The sequence below is a fragment of the Bombina bombina genome, chromosome 6 (assembly GCF_027579735.1).
Source record: "Bombina bombina isolate aBomBom1 chromosome 6, aBomBom1.pri, whole genome shotgun sequence".
Taxonomy (NCBI): domain Eukaryota; kingdom Metazoa; phylum Chordata; class Amphibia; order Anura; family Bombinatoridae; genus Bombina; species Bombina bombina.
Window position 1 is genome coordinate 852,965,779 of NC_069504.1, and position 17,458 is coordinate 852,983,236.

The window sequence follows — 17,458 nt, forward strand, 5'->3', positions numbered from 1 at the left end:
CACCCCTTCTTGATTTTTCATTAAGATAAAGCTGTCCTAGGGACTAAATATGATTTTCTCCTGAAGGTAGTGTCTTCAGAAAATATTAATCATGAAATTGTTGTTACTTCACTGTGCCCAAATCCTTATAACCCTAAGGGGTCGATTTATCAACCTCTTCAGCAGGCTTTTGCCTGCCTACGACTGCAGGTTCTCACAAGAGAACCTGCACACCGTATTTAACAAGCAGCAGTCATCAGGCCGCTGCTTCCCTTTCGCCACCTCTTAGGTGGCAAATTTCGATCTCCCTGGTCTCGTCCGACTGGGAAGATTGACAGCTCCTACCCGCATATGATTGGCTGTGAGCAGGCAGGGGGCGGGATTGCATGCAAGCACAAAATAGCGCTCATGTGCAATGCTGAATTCCACCAGGGGAATTCATCCTGCCAGAGGCAAGCTGCGGCGGATAGGGGCACGTATATGCGTACACTTTTATGTAAACAAGAACTAAACAAAAACAAACAAAAAAAATGATTGCTTACCTGATGATTGCTTACCTCTTTCATGATGGTGAGAGTCCACAAGATCATTACATGTGGGATTAAACTCCATGTCTATTAGGAAGAGGCAAAACACCCCTACATACCAGAGTTTTGAATCTCTCAGTCATACATATGACCAAGAAGATAGAAGGAAAGTAGAAGACATTAATGTCAAGCAGGACAAGTGCAAAACAAGTTCCGCCATCAACTGTATACAAAGAAGGAGGGACTTGTGGACTCACCATCAGCAAAGAAATAAGGTAAGCATAAATTTTGTTTTCTTTCATAAGAGTCCACAAGATCATCATATGTGGGATCCTATTCCCAAGCATTGAAGTCCACAAGACCACCATGTTCAGGGGGAGAAAATACAGTTAAGGCCAGAATGTTACTGATTAGGCAATGTGGCCCATAGTACTTTCCTGCCAAAAGCTGCCTCAGAAAATTTGCTAAAAGTCTGAAAGACCAAGTAGCTGCCTTGCAAATTTGGTCTATAGAAGCTTCATGAAGAAAATCAGAAGTAGCAGCTACTGTCCTAGTGATATGAGCAGTAAATGCATACCGGGGGGATTTTTTTCTCTGCAACTAAATATGCCTTACAAATTAAAGTTTTGAGCCAAGCAGCTATGGTACCAGCTGTAGATTTTTGTCCCTTGCAAGATCCTGAAAAATGAACAAAAAAAGATGTTGTCTAAACTTCTGTGTGGGGAAGTCTTCTAAACTTTTGTGTGGCTTCCACATAAAATTTGAATGACCTCACGACATCAAGGTTGTGTAGAAGGCATTCCTTAGAATTCTTAGAAGCTAGGCATAAAGATGGAATCACAAATTCTTGGTTAATAGTATTTGTAGATACCAGTAACTGTAGATAACACCATGGGAAGAAAAGACTAGAGTTTGAAGGACTGCCTTGTCCTGATGAAAAATCAGGAAAGGAGGTTACAGGATAAAGTCTAAAGTTCAGAAACTCTTCTAGCTGAAGAAATAGCCATGAGAAAAAGAGGCTTCCAAGATAAAGGTTGGAGGACCAAACCATGCATAGGTTTAAATGGAGTGGCTTAAAGGGCCTTTAAGACCAGATTCAAATTCCAAGGAGGAGTAACTAGATGAATAACTGGTATAATTCTGATTAAGGCCTATACAAAGGTCTGGATATCAGGAACCTTTAAGAATTCTAGGAATTTTTAAACTAATTTAACGATATATCTTTCTTGTACACAAGGAAATAAAGGTTTTACAAACCTTATGGTAGAAAAAGAAAAGGTTCCGGGCACATCCACAACAAGACAATCCAGGGATGGTAAGAGTTTTATTGTGCAAAAAGTTTAAGAAATTACTGCAGAGCACCCTCTACATAAAAACATTCTCCAGATCCGTATAGCTTGAAGTAGCCTTCCACACGCATTTGGGGCTTACGCCTGTCCTCGTTCATTGGCAACTGGCTAACTCCAAGATAGGGCTTTTTATGCCTCATTTACAAAACATGTATTTCCTTAAGTGCTGCACTCTTTAATATAGCCTTTCTAGGCTGTATTAAGGTATCAATTACTATATCAGAAAAAACTCCTTGAGATAGGTCTAGGTGTTCAATCGCCAGTCCGTCTTGAGGTTTTATAAAATAAAGGTCCTTGAGAGAGATCTTTCCTGAGAGGAAGATGGCAAGCGGGCATGAGGATATTTGAAAAAGTTCTACATACCAAGGCCATGCTGGTGCAATCAAAATTACTGATGCATGTTCCTGTTTGATTTTGACTCTGGATTGCAACACAAAAGGAAAAAAAAAAATATGGTTGAAAACCACCTGGTTTGCAGACCATTCTCCTGGGTGAAGGTGCTGGTGACTTAGGAAAATCCATGAGATCTATCTCTTGTAGACCCCACCTAACTATCTGGTCGAATACCTCATGGTTTACAGACCATTCTCCTGGGTGAAGGTGCTGGTAACTTAGGAAAAGCCATGCATTCTCTCTCTGGTAGACCCCACTTTCTCTCTATTTGGTTGAATACCTCCTAGTTTACAGGCCATTCACCTGGGTGAAGGTCTGCCTCTCATTTGTTCACTCCTAGAATGTGATGATGTTCTGCCCGGGATATAAAACAGGGCACTTCCTTCATTGCTAAGGAACTGTGAGTTCCTCCATGATGATATATTTATGCCGCTGCAGTAAGGTTGGAACAACTCTGAAGAGCCCTGAAGATGACACAATGCTCTAGGATGTTTTTTGGTAACCTCACCTTTCAAGGAGACAAACTCCCTGCACTATTTATAAACAGAGAGAAAGAACATAAGCATTAATATGGCACACTTGGGGGGTATTGTCATCTCATACATGTAGGGTTAGTGAGTTCATTGTGTAAACAAATGAATTAAATTAAAACTTAACCTTTATTAAGTACATAAATAAAATAGTTCAAGTGTTGTGGACCATGCCACTTTTAATAAAAACGTTGCATCAAGTTATGTTGAAATCAGAAAGAAAATAACAAAGTATAAAAGAAAATGGCACTGTGTGCTCTCTGGTAAAGGAGTAACCTCCTATGTGTCACAATTAAGTAAATTTGTCTAATGAGGGGAAAACTAAAAATTCACTATAAATTATTATGTAAATGAAACCGCAGCGGGCTCAGAGGTAAATGTGGAAGACAGCACTATTGCTATATATATATGTCAGTTGCCTGTATTCAATGAGTAGAAAAGTATCAGTCTCCACAATCCCCTTACCGCCAACTTAGCTGCACATTACCACCTATGTAGGTGCCCAAAGTGGGCCAACAAATTACCATAAGATATAAGGTTTCCCCAATTAAGTTTACCCCGTTTTCTATATTCTAAGACTAAATTAACAAAGAGCAGCAGTGCAAACGGCCACTGTCAAGGACCCACAGATCGTTCCCTAACCCTTCAGGCTGGCATTTGATAATCATAGTCCGAACTGAACAAATGAAGGAAGCGCCCTGGATTAGGAATGGTGAGTCTGCCACCAAGTTAAAGACAGATCCTTGTAGTCTATGTTCCATTGTTGGAGCATCACAAGCTGCAGAGGTCATAGATGAAACCTGGCAACGGGTACTACATCTGAGGCAGCTTTCATTAGACCCACCACTTCCATGTATTGAGCAACAGTAGGAAGTGAATTGAGTTGAAGAAGAGAACAGGCTTTCTGTAGTTTGAGTCTGTGTTGCTCCCTTATAGAGAGACTCATCAAAACTAAGTGGACAATAGATCCCAGAAAGTTTGGGGATTAGGGAACTCTTTGTTAGATTGGTCCTCCAACCATGACTGTGAAGCAGTGTGAGAACAGCTTGAGTGAGTCTGTGCAAGTTGAAAAGAAGGAGCCCTTACCAGAAAGTTGTCTAGCTATGGAGTTACATATATTCCCTGAGCTTGCACCACTGACAAAAGGGTTCCCAGTACTTTGGTAAACACTCTGGGAGACGTGGCTAGACCAAATAGAAGTGCTGCAAATGAATAATGCCTGTTGAGGAAGGAATCTGACATGGACATGATCCCTGTGCATAGGGATATGTAAATAGGTATACCTTAAGTCTATTGAGAACTTTTAGAAATGTGTTTAAAGTCTTGAGATCTAGGATAGACCAAAAGGTGTCCTCTTATTTTTGGACAATAAAAAGATTGGAGTAAAATTCCTGATTTAGCTCTGAAGCTAGACTCCCATTGATTCTAGATCATGAACACAAGCTAGAAAGGCTTTGGCCTTCACTGTATCTTTGAACAGAAGCCTAAACGGTACCCCTGAGCAATGATGTCCAATGACCAAGGATCCTGAACAGATTTTTTTCCATACCTCCAGAAAAATATTTAATCTGCCACCTACCAGAATCAAATCTGGACAAGGGGCTGCACCTTAGTGCAGATTTGGAGACAGGGGATGGCTTCTTGGACTGCTTGCTATTAGACAAGGAAGCATTTTACTTCCAAGAGGTTCTGGGAGAATCTGAACTCTGGGTAGAGGAAGAAGACTCTCTCTGATTTTTCGACTGCCAAAAGGTCCTGAAGGCCTTAGTTTGCCCTTATATTTTTTTTTGTCTTGAGACAGGTAGTATTCTTTTCCCTCATTGAATGTGGCTATAATTGCATCTAGTCCTGGGCCAAAGAGAATTTTTCCTTGAAACAGTCTAGTCTTAGAGATGATATCTGCTGTCCAAGACTTTAGCCATAAGGCACGTCTTGTTAGAACAGCTATAGCAGTACTTTTAGCATTAATACGTATTATTTCAATTGCGTCACAAATAAAGCTGTTTGTGGTACTTAAAAGGTTCAAGTGATCCTAAGCGCCGGATGATCTAAATCTCTATGGGCTGCCGAGATTATTAAAGAATGGTCGCCAGTCCTTCTGTTTCCCTTGTGGAATGATCTAAAGCCACTTTCTTTCATGTAATTGGCAAGAGTCCATGAGCTAGTGACGTATGGGATATACAATCCTACCAGGAGGGGCAAAGTTTCCCAAACCTCAAAATGCCTATAAATACACCCCTCACCACACCCACAATTCAGCTTTACAAACCTTGCCTCCTATGGAGGTGGTGAAGTAAGTTTGTGCTAAGATTTCTACGTTGATATGCGCTTCTCAGCATTTTGAAGTCCGATTCCTCTCAGAGTACAGTGAATGTCAGAGGGATGTGAAGGGAGTATCACCTATTAAATGCAATGGTTTTCCTCACGGGGATCTATTTCATAGGTTCTCTGTTATCGGTCGTAGAAATTCATCTCCTACCCTCCCTTTTCAGATTGACGATATACTCTCATATTCCATTACCTCTACTGATAACCGTTTCAGTACTGGTTTGGCTATCTGCTATATGTGGATGGGTGTCTTTTGGTAAGTATGTTTTCATTACTTAAGACACTCTCAGCTATGGTTTGGCACTTTATGTATTTATATAAAGTTCTAAATATATGTATTGTACTTATATTTGCCATGATTCAGGTTTTCAGTATATTTCCTTTTGCAGACTGTCAGTTTCATATCTGGAAAATGCATTTTTTAGGAAACATTATTTCTTACCTGGGGTTTAGTCTCTTTTTTCAAATAGACTGTTTTTTAAATTCGCGGGCAGAATTAGGCTCGCGAGGGCGCAAAATGCCAAAGTTTATTTCGTCTTTCTTGGCGCAAGATTTTTTGGCGCAAAGTTACGTTCGTTGACGCAAATTCGTCATTTCACATTTTGACGCGAGTGTGTCATTTCCGGACTTTTTTGGCGCCAAAAAATATTTTTCTGTTTGTGTGCGTCATAAACAATATTTTTCATTATTTAAGACCCCATTCCTATATGCCTCTTGCCTTTTTCTCTATCAGAGGGCTATGCTGCTTGCATTTTTTCCCATTCCTGAAACTGCCATATAAGGAAATTGATAATTTTGCTTTATATGTTGTTTTTTTCTCTTACATTTGCAAGATGTCTCAATCTGATCCTGTCTCAGAAATCACTGTTGGAACCCTGCTGCCTGATAATAGTTCTACCAAAGCTAAGTGCATTTGTTGTAAACTTGTGGAGGTTATTTCTCCAGCTGTGGTTTGTAATAGTTGTCATGATAAACTTTTACATGCAGAGAATGTATCCATTAGTAGTAGTTCATTACCTGTTGCTGTTCCCTCAACATCTAATGCACAAGATATACCTGTAAATTTAAAATAATTTATTTCTGATTCTATTCAGAAGGCTTTGTCTGCCATCCCACCTTCTAATAAACGTAAAAGGTCTTTTAAAACTTCTCATAGAGTTGATGAAATTTCAAATGACCGGCAACATGCTGATTTATCCTGCTCTGATGAGGATCTATCTGGTTCAGAAGATCCTACCTCAGATTGACACTGACAAATCTTCTTATTTATTTGAAAATGGAGTATATTCGTTCTTTGTTAAAAGAAGTGTTGATTACATTGGATATGGAGGAAACTAGTCCTCTTGATATTAAAACTAGTAAACGTTTAAATTCTGTTTATAAACCTCCTGTGGTTACTCCAGAGGTTTTTCCAGTTTCTGATGCTATTTCTGATATGATTTCTAAGGAATGGAATAGGCCTGGTACTTCTTTTATTCCTTCTTCAAGGTTTAACAAATTGTATCCTTTGCCAGCAGTTACTTTAGAGTTTTGGGAAAAGATCCACAAAGTTGATGGGGCGATCACTACTCTTGCTAAACGTACTTACCTTAACGCACAACTCGTAATCTAGCCAATAGTTTTGAATTTTGCAGACAGAACAAGGGAAAATACCTGGTTTGCTTCATATCTTTGAAATTATATCAGCAACTTATTCAAGAAGAGGGAAGGTGGGATGCTGTTTAGGAGCTGCCTTACAGGCTGATTGTAGGAGGGTTATCCACCTCTAAAGTAATCAAAATATGTCCCAGTTTGAAATTAAAGGGACAGTCTACAATAGAATTGTTATTGTTTTAAAAGTAAGAGTAAACAAAGATGGGAAGGGGTTAAATGGTCTGGGTCAACGGACGGTCCAGAGACCTAAGCTGCACTCATTTGCTCCACATTAGAATATAAGGTTTGCAATACAGAAAAACTGCTAGTATATCAGAAGATAGCAAACACAGATAACAGTAAATGGGCACATAATTAACCCCTAGGGGAAATGACAGGTCAGCATTATAGATAAGACACAATTTTTAATAATATAATGTATAAGCTCAGGGGGAGAAGTGGCTGCTGCAGTAGCTCCAGTAGTACCAGAAAGCAACAAACCAGGTACCACTAAATTTAAAGAGACAGTACTTTAGAATATGTGGGAAATAGAAAAGTGCCGAAAATAAGCCCAAACTGTAAATAAAGTTGTGTTGTGTGTGTATATATGTTCCCAAGCTATGTGAATCATGTGAACATCTTCATGTGCATAGCTGGTGGGCTATAAGGTGCATTTGTACTTATCTTCCAGCACCTGCATATACTGTGCTTACCTCAGTTCCAGAGAATATATCAAGTAGAAGAGCCCATTTAAGGCAGTGCCAATGATCTGTTAATGTGCAGCCACTCTAAGCCAGGAGATTGGTGAATGACTCCACATTTTTCCTGGGGCACGGCGACAGCTTACAAGGAGCAGCACCCTGCAAACCATGGGCTTCGCCAGCATGTCCATATTTCCCCTAGTAAACATCTTCGCGCTGGAAGAAGATTTTTCACTGCCAGGCTGAAAACTCCTGTCTACCTCTCTGAGGGGGAAATAGGGTCTCAAGTAGATAAAATAAAAATCCTTACTTTATCTTGCAGATCAGCACTACAATATTTAACCTCACTCCATCAAGGAGGCAAAAATGTGTTGGTAAAAGTAAGGTTTCAAAGCTCAGGTTTGTATGGGTGTTTTCCCTCCTCCTAGTAGACAGGAGAGTAGACCTTGTGGACTCTCACCATCTTATGAAATAAATAACCATGACCAGAGAAAGGCTTTTGAAAAATAAATCAGCTGTACCATGTAGAATTAAGTATCTAAGATATGTTAAAATACAAGATGCACCTTTATCCATTCACCAGTCAAGAGGTACAAACATCTCACCTCTCAGTTCTGAACTCCCCACACAGAACTCCTCATTCAGCCCAATTCTCAGTTCTGAAAGAAAAGAGGCAGACTTAAAAACATTGTAGTGCATCACAACACATTATTTATCTATTAGTGAAAACTCAGTGCTCAGCTGGCGAACTTCTATAAGTATACACATAATGGGCTAGATTACGAGTGGTGCGAGCATAAAGGGTTTGCTTGCTGCTCTTTGCGCGCAATGGAAGTAGTGTGCCTATTAAAAGTAAACACATTTACTCAAGGGACATTTAATTGAATGCGTGTCGGGATAGCGCAACGTTAGAGCTCTGGTTAACTGTTACGCTCGTCTAAAAGTTGCACAAAACACATGAAAAAACAGGATTTATGCTTACCTGATAAATCTATTTCTTTCCGGATATGGTGAGTCCACAGCTTCATTAATTACTGTTGGGAATACTACTGGCCAGCAGGAGGAGGCAAAGAGCACCACAGCAAAGCTGTTAAGTATCACTTCCCTTCCCACAACTCCCAGTCATTTGACTGAAGGGAAATGGAGAAAAAAGGAGTAACACAAGGTGTAGAGGTGCCTGAGGTTTAGTTAAAAAATAACTGTTTTAAAATAAAGGGCAGGGCCGTGGACTCACCATATCCGGATAGAAATACATTTATCAGGTAAGCATAAATCTTGTTTTCTTTCCTAAGATATGGTGAGTCCACTGCTTCATCAATTACTGTTGGGAATCAATACCCAAGCTAGAGGACACAGATGAATAGGGAGGGACAAAACAGGCAGACCTAAACAGAAGGCACCACCGCTTGAAGAACCTTTCTCCCAAAAGAAGCATCAGCTGAGACAAAAGTATCAAATTTGGAAAAAGTAAGCAGAGAAGACCAAGTTGCAGCCTTTGAAAGCCCAAGAAGAGTAAAACAGCTCTCGAGGAATGAGTCGTAATTCTTTCAGGAGGCTGCTGACCAGCAGTCTCATAAGCAAAACTAATTAAACTTCTCAACCAGAGAGAAAGAGAAGTAGCAGAAGCTTTCTGACCTTCACATTTCCCAGAGAAACAAACAGAAGACTGGCAAAAATCCTCAGACGCCTGTAAATAAAATTTTAAAGCATGCACAGCATCCAAGTTATGCAACAAATGTTCCTTATGATAAGAAAGACTAGAACATAGAGAAGGAACAACAATTTCCTGATTAATATTTCAGTTCGAAACCATCTTTAGGAAGGAAACCTTAACTTCGTTCGAAGAACCGCCTTATCGGCATGAAAGATATAGTGAATCACACTGCAAGCTGAGAGTTCCGACACTCTCCGAGCAGAAGAGATAGCAATAAGAATCAAAACCTTCCAAGATAACAACTTAATATCTATGGTTCAAACGGAGCCAGCTGCAAAACCTTAAGAACAAGGTTAAGGCTCCAAGGAGGAGCAACAGACTTAAACACAGGCCTGATTCTGACCAGGGCCTGACAAAAAGATTGCACATCTGGCACGTCCGCCAGACGCTGATGTAGCAAAATAGATAATGCAGAAATCTGACCCTTCCAGGTACTGACTGATAAACCCTTCCCCATTTCCTGGAGAAAAGACAAAATTCTAAGAATCCTGACCCTACTCCAAGAGTAACCCTTGGATTCACACCCATAAAGATATTTACGCCATATCTTATTAAAAATATTTCTAGTAACAGGCTTGCGAGCCTGAAACATGGTCTCAATGACCAACTTAGAAAGACCACGCTTAGACAGACTAAGCGTTCAATCTCCAAGCAGTCAGCTTCAGAGAAAAGAGATTCAAAAGAAGGAATGGACCCTGAGTTAGAAGGTCCTTCCTTAGAGGCAACATCCAACGTTGAAAAGATGACATCTTCACTAGGTCTGCATACCAGATCCTGCTAAACCATACAGGAGATAAAAAAAAAAATACAGACACTCTCTCCTGCTTGATACGAACATGACTCGTGAAACAGAGGAAAACGATATGCTAGACTGAAATCCCAAGGAGCCGAAAGAGCATCTATCATGGTGGCCTGCGGAACTCTTGACCTTGAATCGTACCTTAGAAGCTTGGCAATCTGCCGAGACGCCATCAGATCCAGCTCCGGCAACCCCCTCTTGAAAGTTAACCCGGAGAACACTTCCGGAAGGAGGTCCAACTGCCAGGGAAGAAAAATCTGTCTGCTTCGGAAATCTGCTTCCCAGTTATCCACCCCTGGAATGTGGATAGCAGCTAGACAGCAATTGTGAGTTTCCACCCACTGAACAATCCAAGCCACCCCTCATGGTTAAGAGACCCTGAGGTCCTCCCTGGAGGTAGACGTAAACCACTGAGGAAATGTTGGTTGACTTGAACCTGACAAACGGGGCTAAGGACAACTGAGGCTAAGCCATCAGAGCATTGTAAATCACTCTCAACTCCAAGATGTTTTTTGGGAGAGCAGACTCCTCTCGAGTCCATAGTCCCTGCGCCCTGAACGAGTCTCAGACTGCTTCCCAGCCCAGCAGGCTGGTGTCGGAGGTTACAATCACCCAGGAATGTCTCCCAAAGCATGTGCCCTGAGAAATTTACCACAGAAGAGAATCCCTTATCGACTGATCTAGATCTATCCTTTGAGACAGATCCGCACGGACCCCGTTCCATTGTCGAGCATGCAAAACTGCAGAGCTCTCAAATGGAACAGAATAAGGGAACCATGTCCATGGAGACGACCATTAGACCAATGACCTCCATACGCTAAGCCACTAAAGGCCGAACAATATATCAGAGAAGGTAAGAGGAAAGAATCTTTGATTTTCCAATCTCTGCCCGAAAAATTACCAAAGATAGGGAAAATATTATGGTCCCTAAAACAAGGAAAAAAGACAACAAGATCTCTGAATGAGAGTTTGTCTGTAAACATTATGGCGCCTGAAACATGTTTACAAAAACGCCCCTGTAATTCCCCAAACTGATCACTACCTAGAGGGATACAAAATAAGGGAACCGTGGCAAGGCCACAAGACTGAAAAAGTCTTTCAGAAAAGCAAATCTCAGGAAATTAAAGATACGCGTCCTTTAGGTCTATAGTTGGTATTAGACAAGGCACTGCACCCAAAGGATGCCGCACTTGATCCAGTGGTCATAAAAACTGCAGTATAAGCTTCCAGCTTGTCCAATGATCCTCAAAAGAGCAGCTCTTAGCCAGAGTTGCGCCAAAATATTTAATGGGGACAGCGACAGGAGACATCTTGGTAAAGACAGAAGACGGGAAAAAGGAATCCCGGACTTCTCCCATTCCTGTGAAAACAATCCCCTTGCACGGTCTGGAACAGAAAAAAACTTCCACAAAAGGAATCCCAGCAATATTAAGATTACTAGACATCTTAGGGTTGACAACGACAAGAAATCGAAGCCGTCCACAATAGCCAAAATATCCTTTGATACACGAGGTGTTCAGGCATAAGTCTGAAGGATACCACTTCAGCATCAGATTAAGGAATTATACTGTCCAAATCTGAGGTCACACCCTCAGAGGCTACCAACGTATCCTCCTCATCGGCTATGAGGAAAGCAACCTGAGTAGCGGCAGGCGGAACAGAAACCATACCATCTGAATCTCTAATGTTCCTCTTGCAATTTCCCTTAGTATAGGAAAAGCAGATAATGCCCCAGATACCGCAGAAGACATCTGGGCAGCAAATTCTGCAGGCAATAACTCCTCTAGGAGATAGAGAGGAACTGCAGGGCACTACATAAGACAACATTGAGGCTTGGGACGTAAAAGGAGAAAACTGTGGAATTGCCTAAACAGCATCATCCTAAGAGGCATTGGCTCAAAGATTAACAATCTATTAGACATGCAGCACGGATTGTGTATGTCAAACAAAATAGTGCTACAGGGCATAACCAGCCTATTAATAAACACAGAGGCACCCATGTCCTAGTATTTAGTACTCTTATACCTGAAGGAAGGGTATGAGACACACCTGAAGTAATATATACTGTATCTCAAGAGACCAAATCCTAAATTTAAAGTAACAGGCCTCTGTTCCACGATCATGAAAAATATGTCTCAAGACTTAGGTTTGAAAGTAAACAAACTTATAACTAAAAGTTTAATACCACCAAACATCAGTGGAAATTTGCTTTATTTTTGTGAAAACTTCTCTAGGGAAAATGTATAAAAGATGGCAGCGCCATTAGAATATAATCTTATAACTTTTAGTGCCCTCTAAAGGTCACTAGATTATGCTTGTAACTCAATCCATGTAAAAACATTGGAATATCTTCAAAGACTGTGTCTACCAAGAACACAGTATTTAACAAGGAAAATAACCCATAAGAATGATTAAGTAAGAAGCACAGCTCCGTAGCATAGAACATCCATATTTACAGACACATTGCTCCATTCTGTCAGAGAAGAAAAGGGGGTGTGGTCACATGACCGGCTCAGGAAAGCCGAAAATGGTGCTTCTCAGCCATACAAAATGAAGAAGAAGGCGGGAACAAACACGGCACGGAAGAGAAGCGCGTAACTAAATTTAACTGCGTGTCTCATTCTGGCTACACAAATCTTAGCGAAGTCCACCCCGCTGAAACAAGTAAAACCTAAGTGCTTCTTCACTTTACTGTCAGTACCCCTCTAGGACAATGTAAAAACATAATTGTGCCGCTCTTATACAAATGTTATTAAAAGACCGCACCTCTTAAACAGCTGATGCCTATGTTTGGAGCCTATATTGCCGATATAGGGATAATTTCCACATAAAATTCATCCTAGGGATCACAAATATAAAGGATTAAATGGTGAAATAGAAGGATCAATTAACCTTAATGATTCTCTACACACATGAGCCATAACATAGTCAGGGAATACCCATAAAGTATTAACCCCTAGGCCTCTATTTATCAACCTGTCAACTTACCAGCATTCGACGGCACCAATACACTCGCCTAAGATCGCCTAACATCGCTGCCGCGGACCTGAAGACGTTCTCCAAAATTATCAAAAAAAGCTGTCAAAAAGCCGCGCACCAAGTACGGAGCGATGAGCAGCTGACTGTTGTTAACTAACAGTCATCGATCTCACTGCTCTTCTGCTTTTTTAAAGGTTTCTTGCTACCCTGTCAGTAAGCACCCACACTATAATATACTGTTTAACCACTAAACCGCCGCTCCTGGACCCCGCCGTAACTCTAATAAATATATTAACCCCTAAACCGCCACTCCCGGACCCCGCCGCAACTCTAATAAATATATTAACCCCTAAACCGCCACTCACAGACTACGCCGCAACTAAATAAATTGTTTAGCCCCTAAACCGCTGCTCCCGGAGCCCACCGCCACCGACATTTTACTTATTAACCCCTAATCTCCCCCCCCTACACCGCCGCCACCTACATTATATTTATTAACCCATAATCTCGCCCCCTACACCGCCGCCACCTACCTACATTTATTAACCCCTAATCTGCCCCCCCACACCGCCGCCACTATATTAAATGTATTAACCACTAAACCTAAGTCTAACCCCAACCCCCCCTAACTTAAATATAATTTAAATAAATCTAAATAAAATTACTATCATTAACTAAATTATTCCTATTTAAAACTACTTACCTATAAAATAAACCCTAAGCTAGCTACAATAAAACTAATAGTTACATTGTAGCTATCTTAGGGTTTATATTTATTTTACAGGCAAGTTTGTATTTATTTTAAGTAGGTAGAATAGTTATTAAATAGTTATTAACTATTTACTAACTACCTAGCTAAAATAAATACAAATTTACCTGTAAAATAAAACCTAACCTAAGTTACACTAACACCTAACACTACACTATAATTAAATAAATTAACTAAACTAAATACAATTAAATACAATTTAAAAAAATTATCTAAAGTACAAAAAAAACCCACTAAATTACAGAAAATAAAATAATTACAAGTTTTTTAAACTAATTACACCTAATCTAATCCCCCTAATAAAATAAAAAAGCCCCCCAAAATAATAAAAAGCCCTACCCTATACTAAATTACAAATAACCCTTAAAAGGGCTTTTTGCGGGGCATTGCCCCAAAGTAATCAACTCTTTTACCTGTAAAAAAAAATACAAATACAAAAAAAAAAATACAATACCCCCCCAACATTAAAACCCACCACCCACACACCCAACCCTACATCAGCCAATAGGATTTTTCCTACCTTAATTCTGATTGGAAGATAGAATTCTATCAGCCATTCGCAATTCAAGGAACGCCATCTTGGATGGCGTCATTTAAAGGAACCTTCATTCTTCAGTTGGACGTCGTTTGAAGAGGATGCTCTGCGTCGGATGTCTTGAAGATGGACCCGCTCCGTTTCGGATGGATGAAGATAGAAGATGCCGTCTGTATGAAGACTTCTGCCCGTCTGGAGGACCTATTCTGCCCGGCTTGGATGAAGACTTCTGCCCGTCTGGAGGGCCACTTCTGCCGGATTCGTTGAGGACTTAGGCCCGGTTGGGTGAAGACTTCTCAAGGTAGGGTGATCTTCAAGGGGTTAGTGTTAGGTTTTATTAAGGGGGGATTGGGTGGGTTTTAGAGTAGGGTTGGGTGTGTGGGTGGTGGGTTTTAATGTTGGGGGGGTATTGTATTTTTTTTTACAGGTTAAAGAGCTGATTACATTGGGGCAATGCCCTGCAAAAAGCCCTTTTAAGGGCTATTTGTAATTTAGTATAGGGTAGAGAATTTTATTATTTTGGGGGGCTTTTTTATTTTATTAGGGGGATTAGATTAGGTGTAATTAGTTTAAAAAACTTATTTTATTATTTTCTGTAATTTAGTGGGGGGGTTTTGTACTTTAGATAAAAAAAAATTAAATTGTATTTAATTGTATTTAGTTTAGTTAATTTATTTAATTATAGTGTAGTGTTAGGTGTTAGTGTAACTTAGGTTAGGTTTTATTTTACAGGTAAATTTGTATTTATTTTAGCTAGGTAGCTATTAAATAGTTAATAACTATTTAATAACTATTCTACTAGTTAAAATAAATACAAACTTGCCTGTAAAATAAAAAATAAACCCTAAAATAGCTACAATGTAACTATTAGTTATATTGTAGCTAGGTTAGGGTTTATTTTACAGGTAAGTATTTAGTTTTAAATAGGAATAATTTATTTAATGATAGTAATATTTATTTAGATTTATTTAAATTATATTTAAGTTAACACCCTAACATGAACCCAGAGTCTAAACACCCCTAATCTTACACTTATTAACCCCTAATCTGCCGCCCTCGACATCGCCGACACCTACATTATACTTATTAACCCCTAATCTGCCGCTCCGGACATCGACGCCACCTACATTATACTTATTAACCCCTAATCTGCTGCCCCCAACATCGTCGACACCTACATTATATTTATTAACCCCTAATCTGCCGCCCCCAATGTCGCCGCAACCTACCTAGACTTATTAAATTAACCTCTAATCTGCTGCCCCCAACGTCGCCGCCACTATTTTAAATGTATAAACCCCTAAATCTAAGTCTAACCCTAACCCCCCCTAACTTAAATATAATTTAAATAAATCTAAATAAAATTCCTTTAACTAAATAATTCCTATTTAAAACTAAATACTTACCTATAAAATAAACCCTAAGCTAGCTACAATATAACTAATAGTTACATTGTAGCTAGCATATGGTTTATTTTTATGTTACAGGCAAGTTTGTATTTATTTTAACTAGGTAGAATAGTTACTAAATAGTTATTAACTATTTACTAACTACCTAGCTAAAATAAATACAAATTGACCTGTAAAATAAAACCTAACCTAAGTTACACTAACACCTAACACTACACTACGATTAAATAAATTCCCTACATTAAATACAGTTAAATAAATTAAATAAAATTAGCTAAATTACAAAAAAAACAAACACTAAATTACAGAAAATAAAAAAACAAATTAAAGATCTTTTAAATTAATTACACCTAATCTAATAGCCCTATCAAAATAAAAAAGCCCCCCAAAATAGAAAAAAACCCTAGCCTACACTACCAATAGCCCTTAAAAGGGCCTTTTGCGGGGCATTGCCCCAAAGAAATCAGCTCTTTTACCTGTAAAAAAAAAATACAAACAACCCCCCCCAACAGTAAAACCCCCCACCCACACAACCAACCCCCCAAATAAAAGCCTAACTAAAAAAAAACTAAGCTCCTCATTGCCCTGAAAAGGGCATTTGGATGGGCATTGCGCTCTATTGCTGCCCAAAGCCCTAACCTAAAAATAAAACCCACCCAATACACCCTTAAAAAATCCTAACACTAACCCCCAAAGATTCACTTACCGGGAGAAGTCTTCATCCAAGCGGCAAGATGTCCTCAACAAAGCCGGCAGAAGTGGTCCTCCAGACGGGCAGAAGTTTAATCCAGACGGCATCTTCTATCTTCATCCATCCGGCGCGGAGCGACTCCATCTTCAACACATCCGGCGAGGAGGATCCTCTTTGTCCGATGTCTTCTTCTGGAATGACGGTACCTTTAAGTGACGTCATCCAAGATGGCGTCCCTTAGATTCCGATTGGCTGATAGAATTCTATCGGCCAATCGGAATTAAGGTTGAAAAAATCCTATTGGCTGATGCAATCAGCCAATAGGATTGAACTTCAATCCTATTGGCTGATCCAATCAGCCAATAGGATTGAGCTTGCATTCTATTGGCTGTTCCAATCAGCCAATAGAATGCGAGCTCAATCCTATTGGCTGATTGGATCAGCCAATAGGATTGAAGTTCAATCCTATTGGCTGATTGCATCAGCCAATAGGATTTTTTCAACCTTAATTCCGATTGGCTGATAGAATTCTATCAGCCAATAGGAATCTAACGGACGCCATCTTGGATGACGTCATTTAAAGGTACCTTCATTCATCAAGAAGACGTTGTTGGAAGAGGATGCTGTGCGCCAGATGTCTTGAAGATGGAGCCGCTCCGCGCAGGATGGATTTAGATAGAAGATGCAGTCTGGATGAAGACTTCTGCCCGTCTGGATGACCACTTCTGCCGGCTTCGTTGAGGACATCTTGTCGCTTGGATGAAGACTTCTCCTGGTAAGTGAATCTTCGGGGGTTAGTGTTAGGATTTTTTAAGGGTGTATTGGGTGGGTTTTATTTTTAGGCTGGGCTTTGGGCAGCAATAGAGCTAAATGCCCTTTTAAGGGCAATGCCCATCCAAATGCCCTTTTCAGGGCAATGGGGAGCTTAGGTTTTTTTAGTTAGGCTTTTATTTGGGGGGTTGGTTGTGTGGGTGGTGGGTTTTACTGTTGGGGGGGGTTGTTTGTATTTTTGTTTACAGGTAAAAGAGCTGATTTCTTTGGGGCAATGCCCCGCAAAAGGCCCTTTTAAGGGCTATTGGTAGTTTAGTTTAGGCTAGGGTTTTTTTTTTATTTTGGGTGGGCT

At 40.1% G+C, this 17,458-nt stretch overlaps 1 protein-coding gene across 3 annotated transcripts in view; it reads right to left on the reverse strand.

The window, feature by feature from the left end:
• AP4M1 (adaptor related protein complex 4 subunit mu 1) overlaps positions 1 to 17,458 on the reverse strand; it is a 217,014-nt gene that overhangs the window by 109,702 nt on the left and 89,854 nt on the right. For all 3 annotated transcript variants that reach the window (XM_053718267.1, XM_053718268.1, XM_053718269.1), the window contains exon 10: positions 8,045 to 8,098. In XM_053718267.1, coding sequence (XP_053574242.1) covers positions 8,045 to 8,098 — 54 coding nt within the window. The remainder of the gene's footprint in view (positions 1 to 8,044; positions 8,099 to 17,458) is intronic.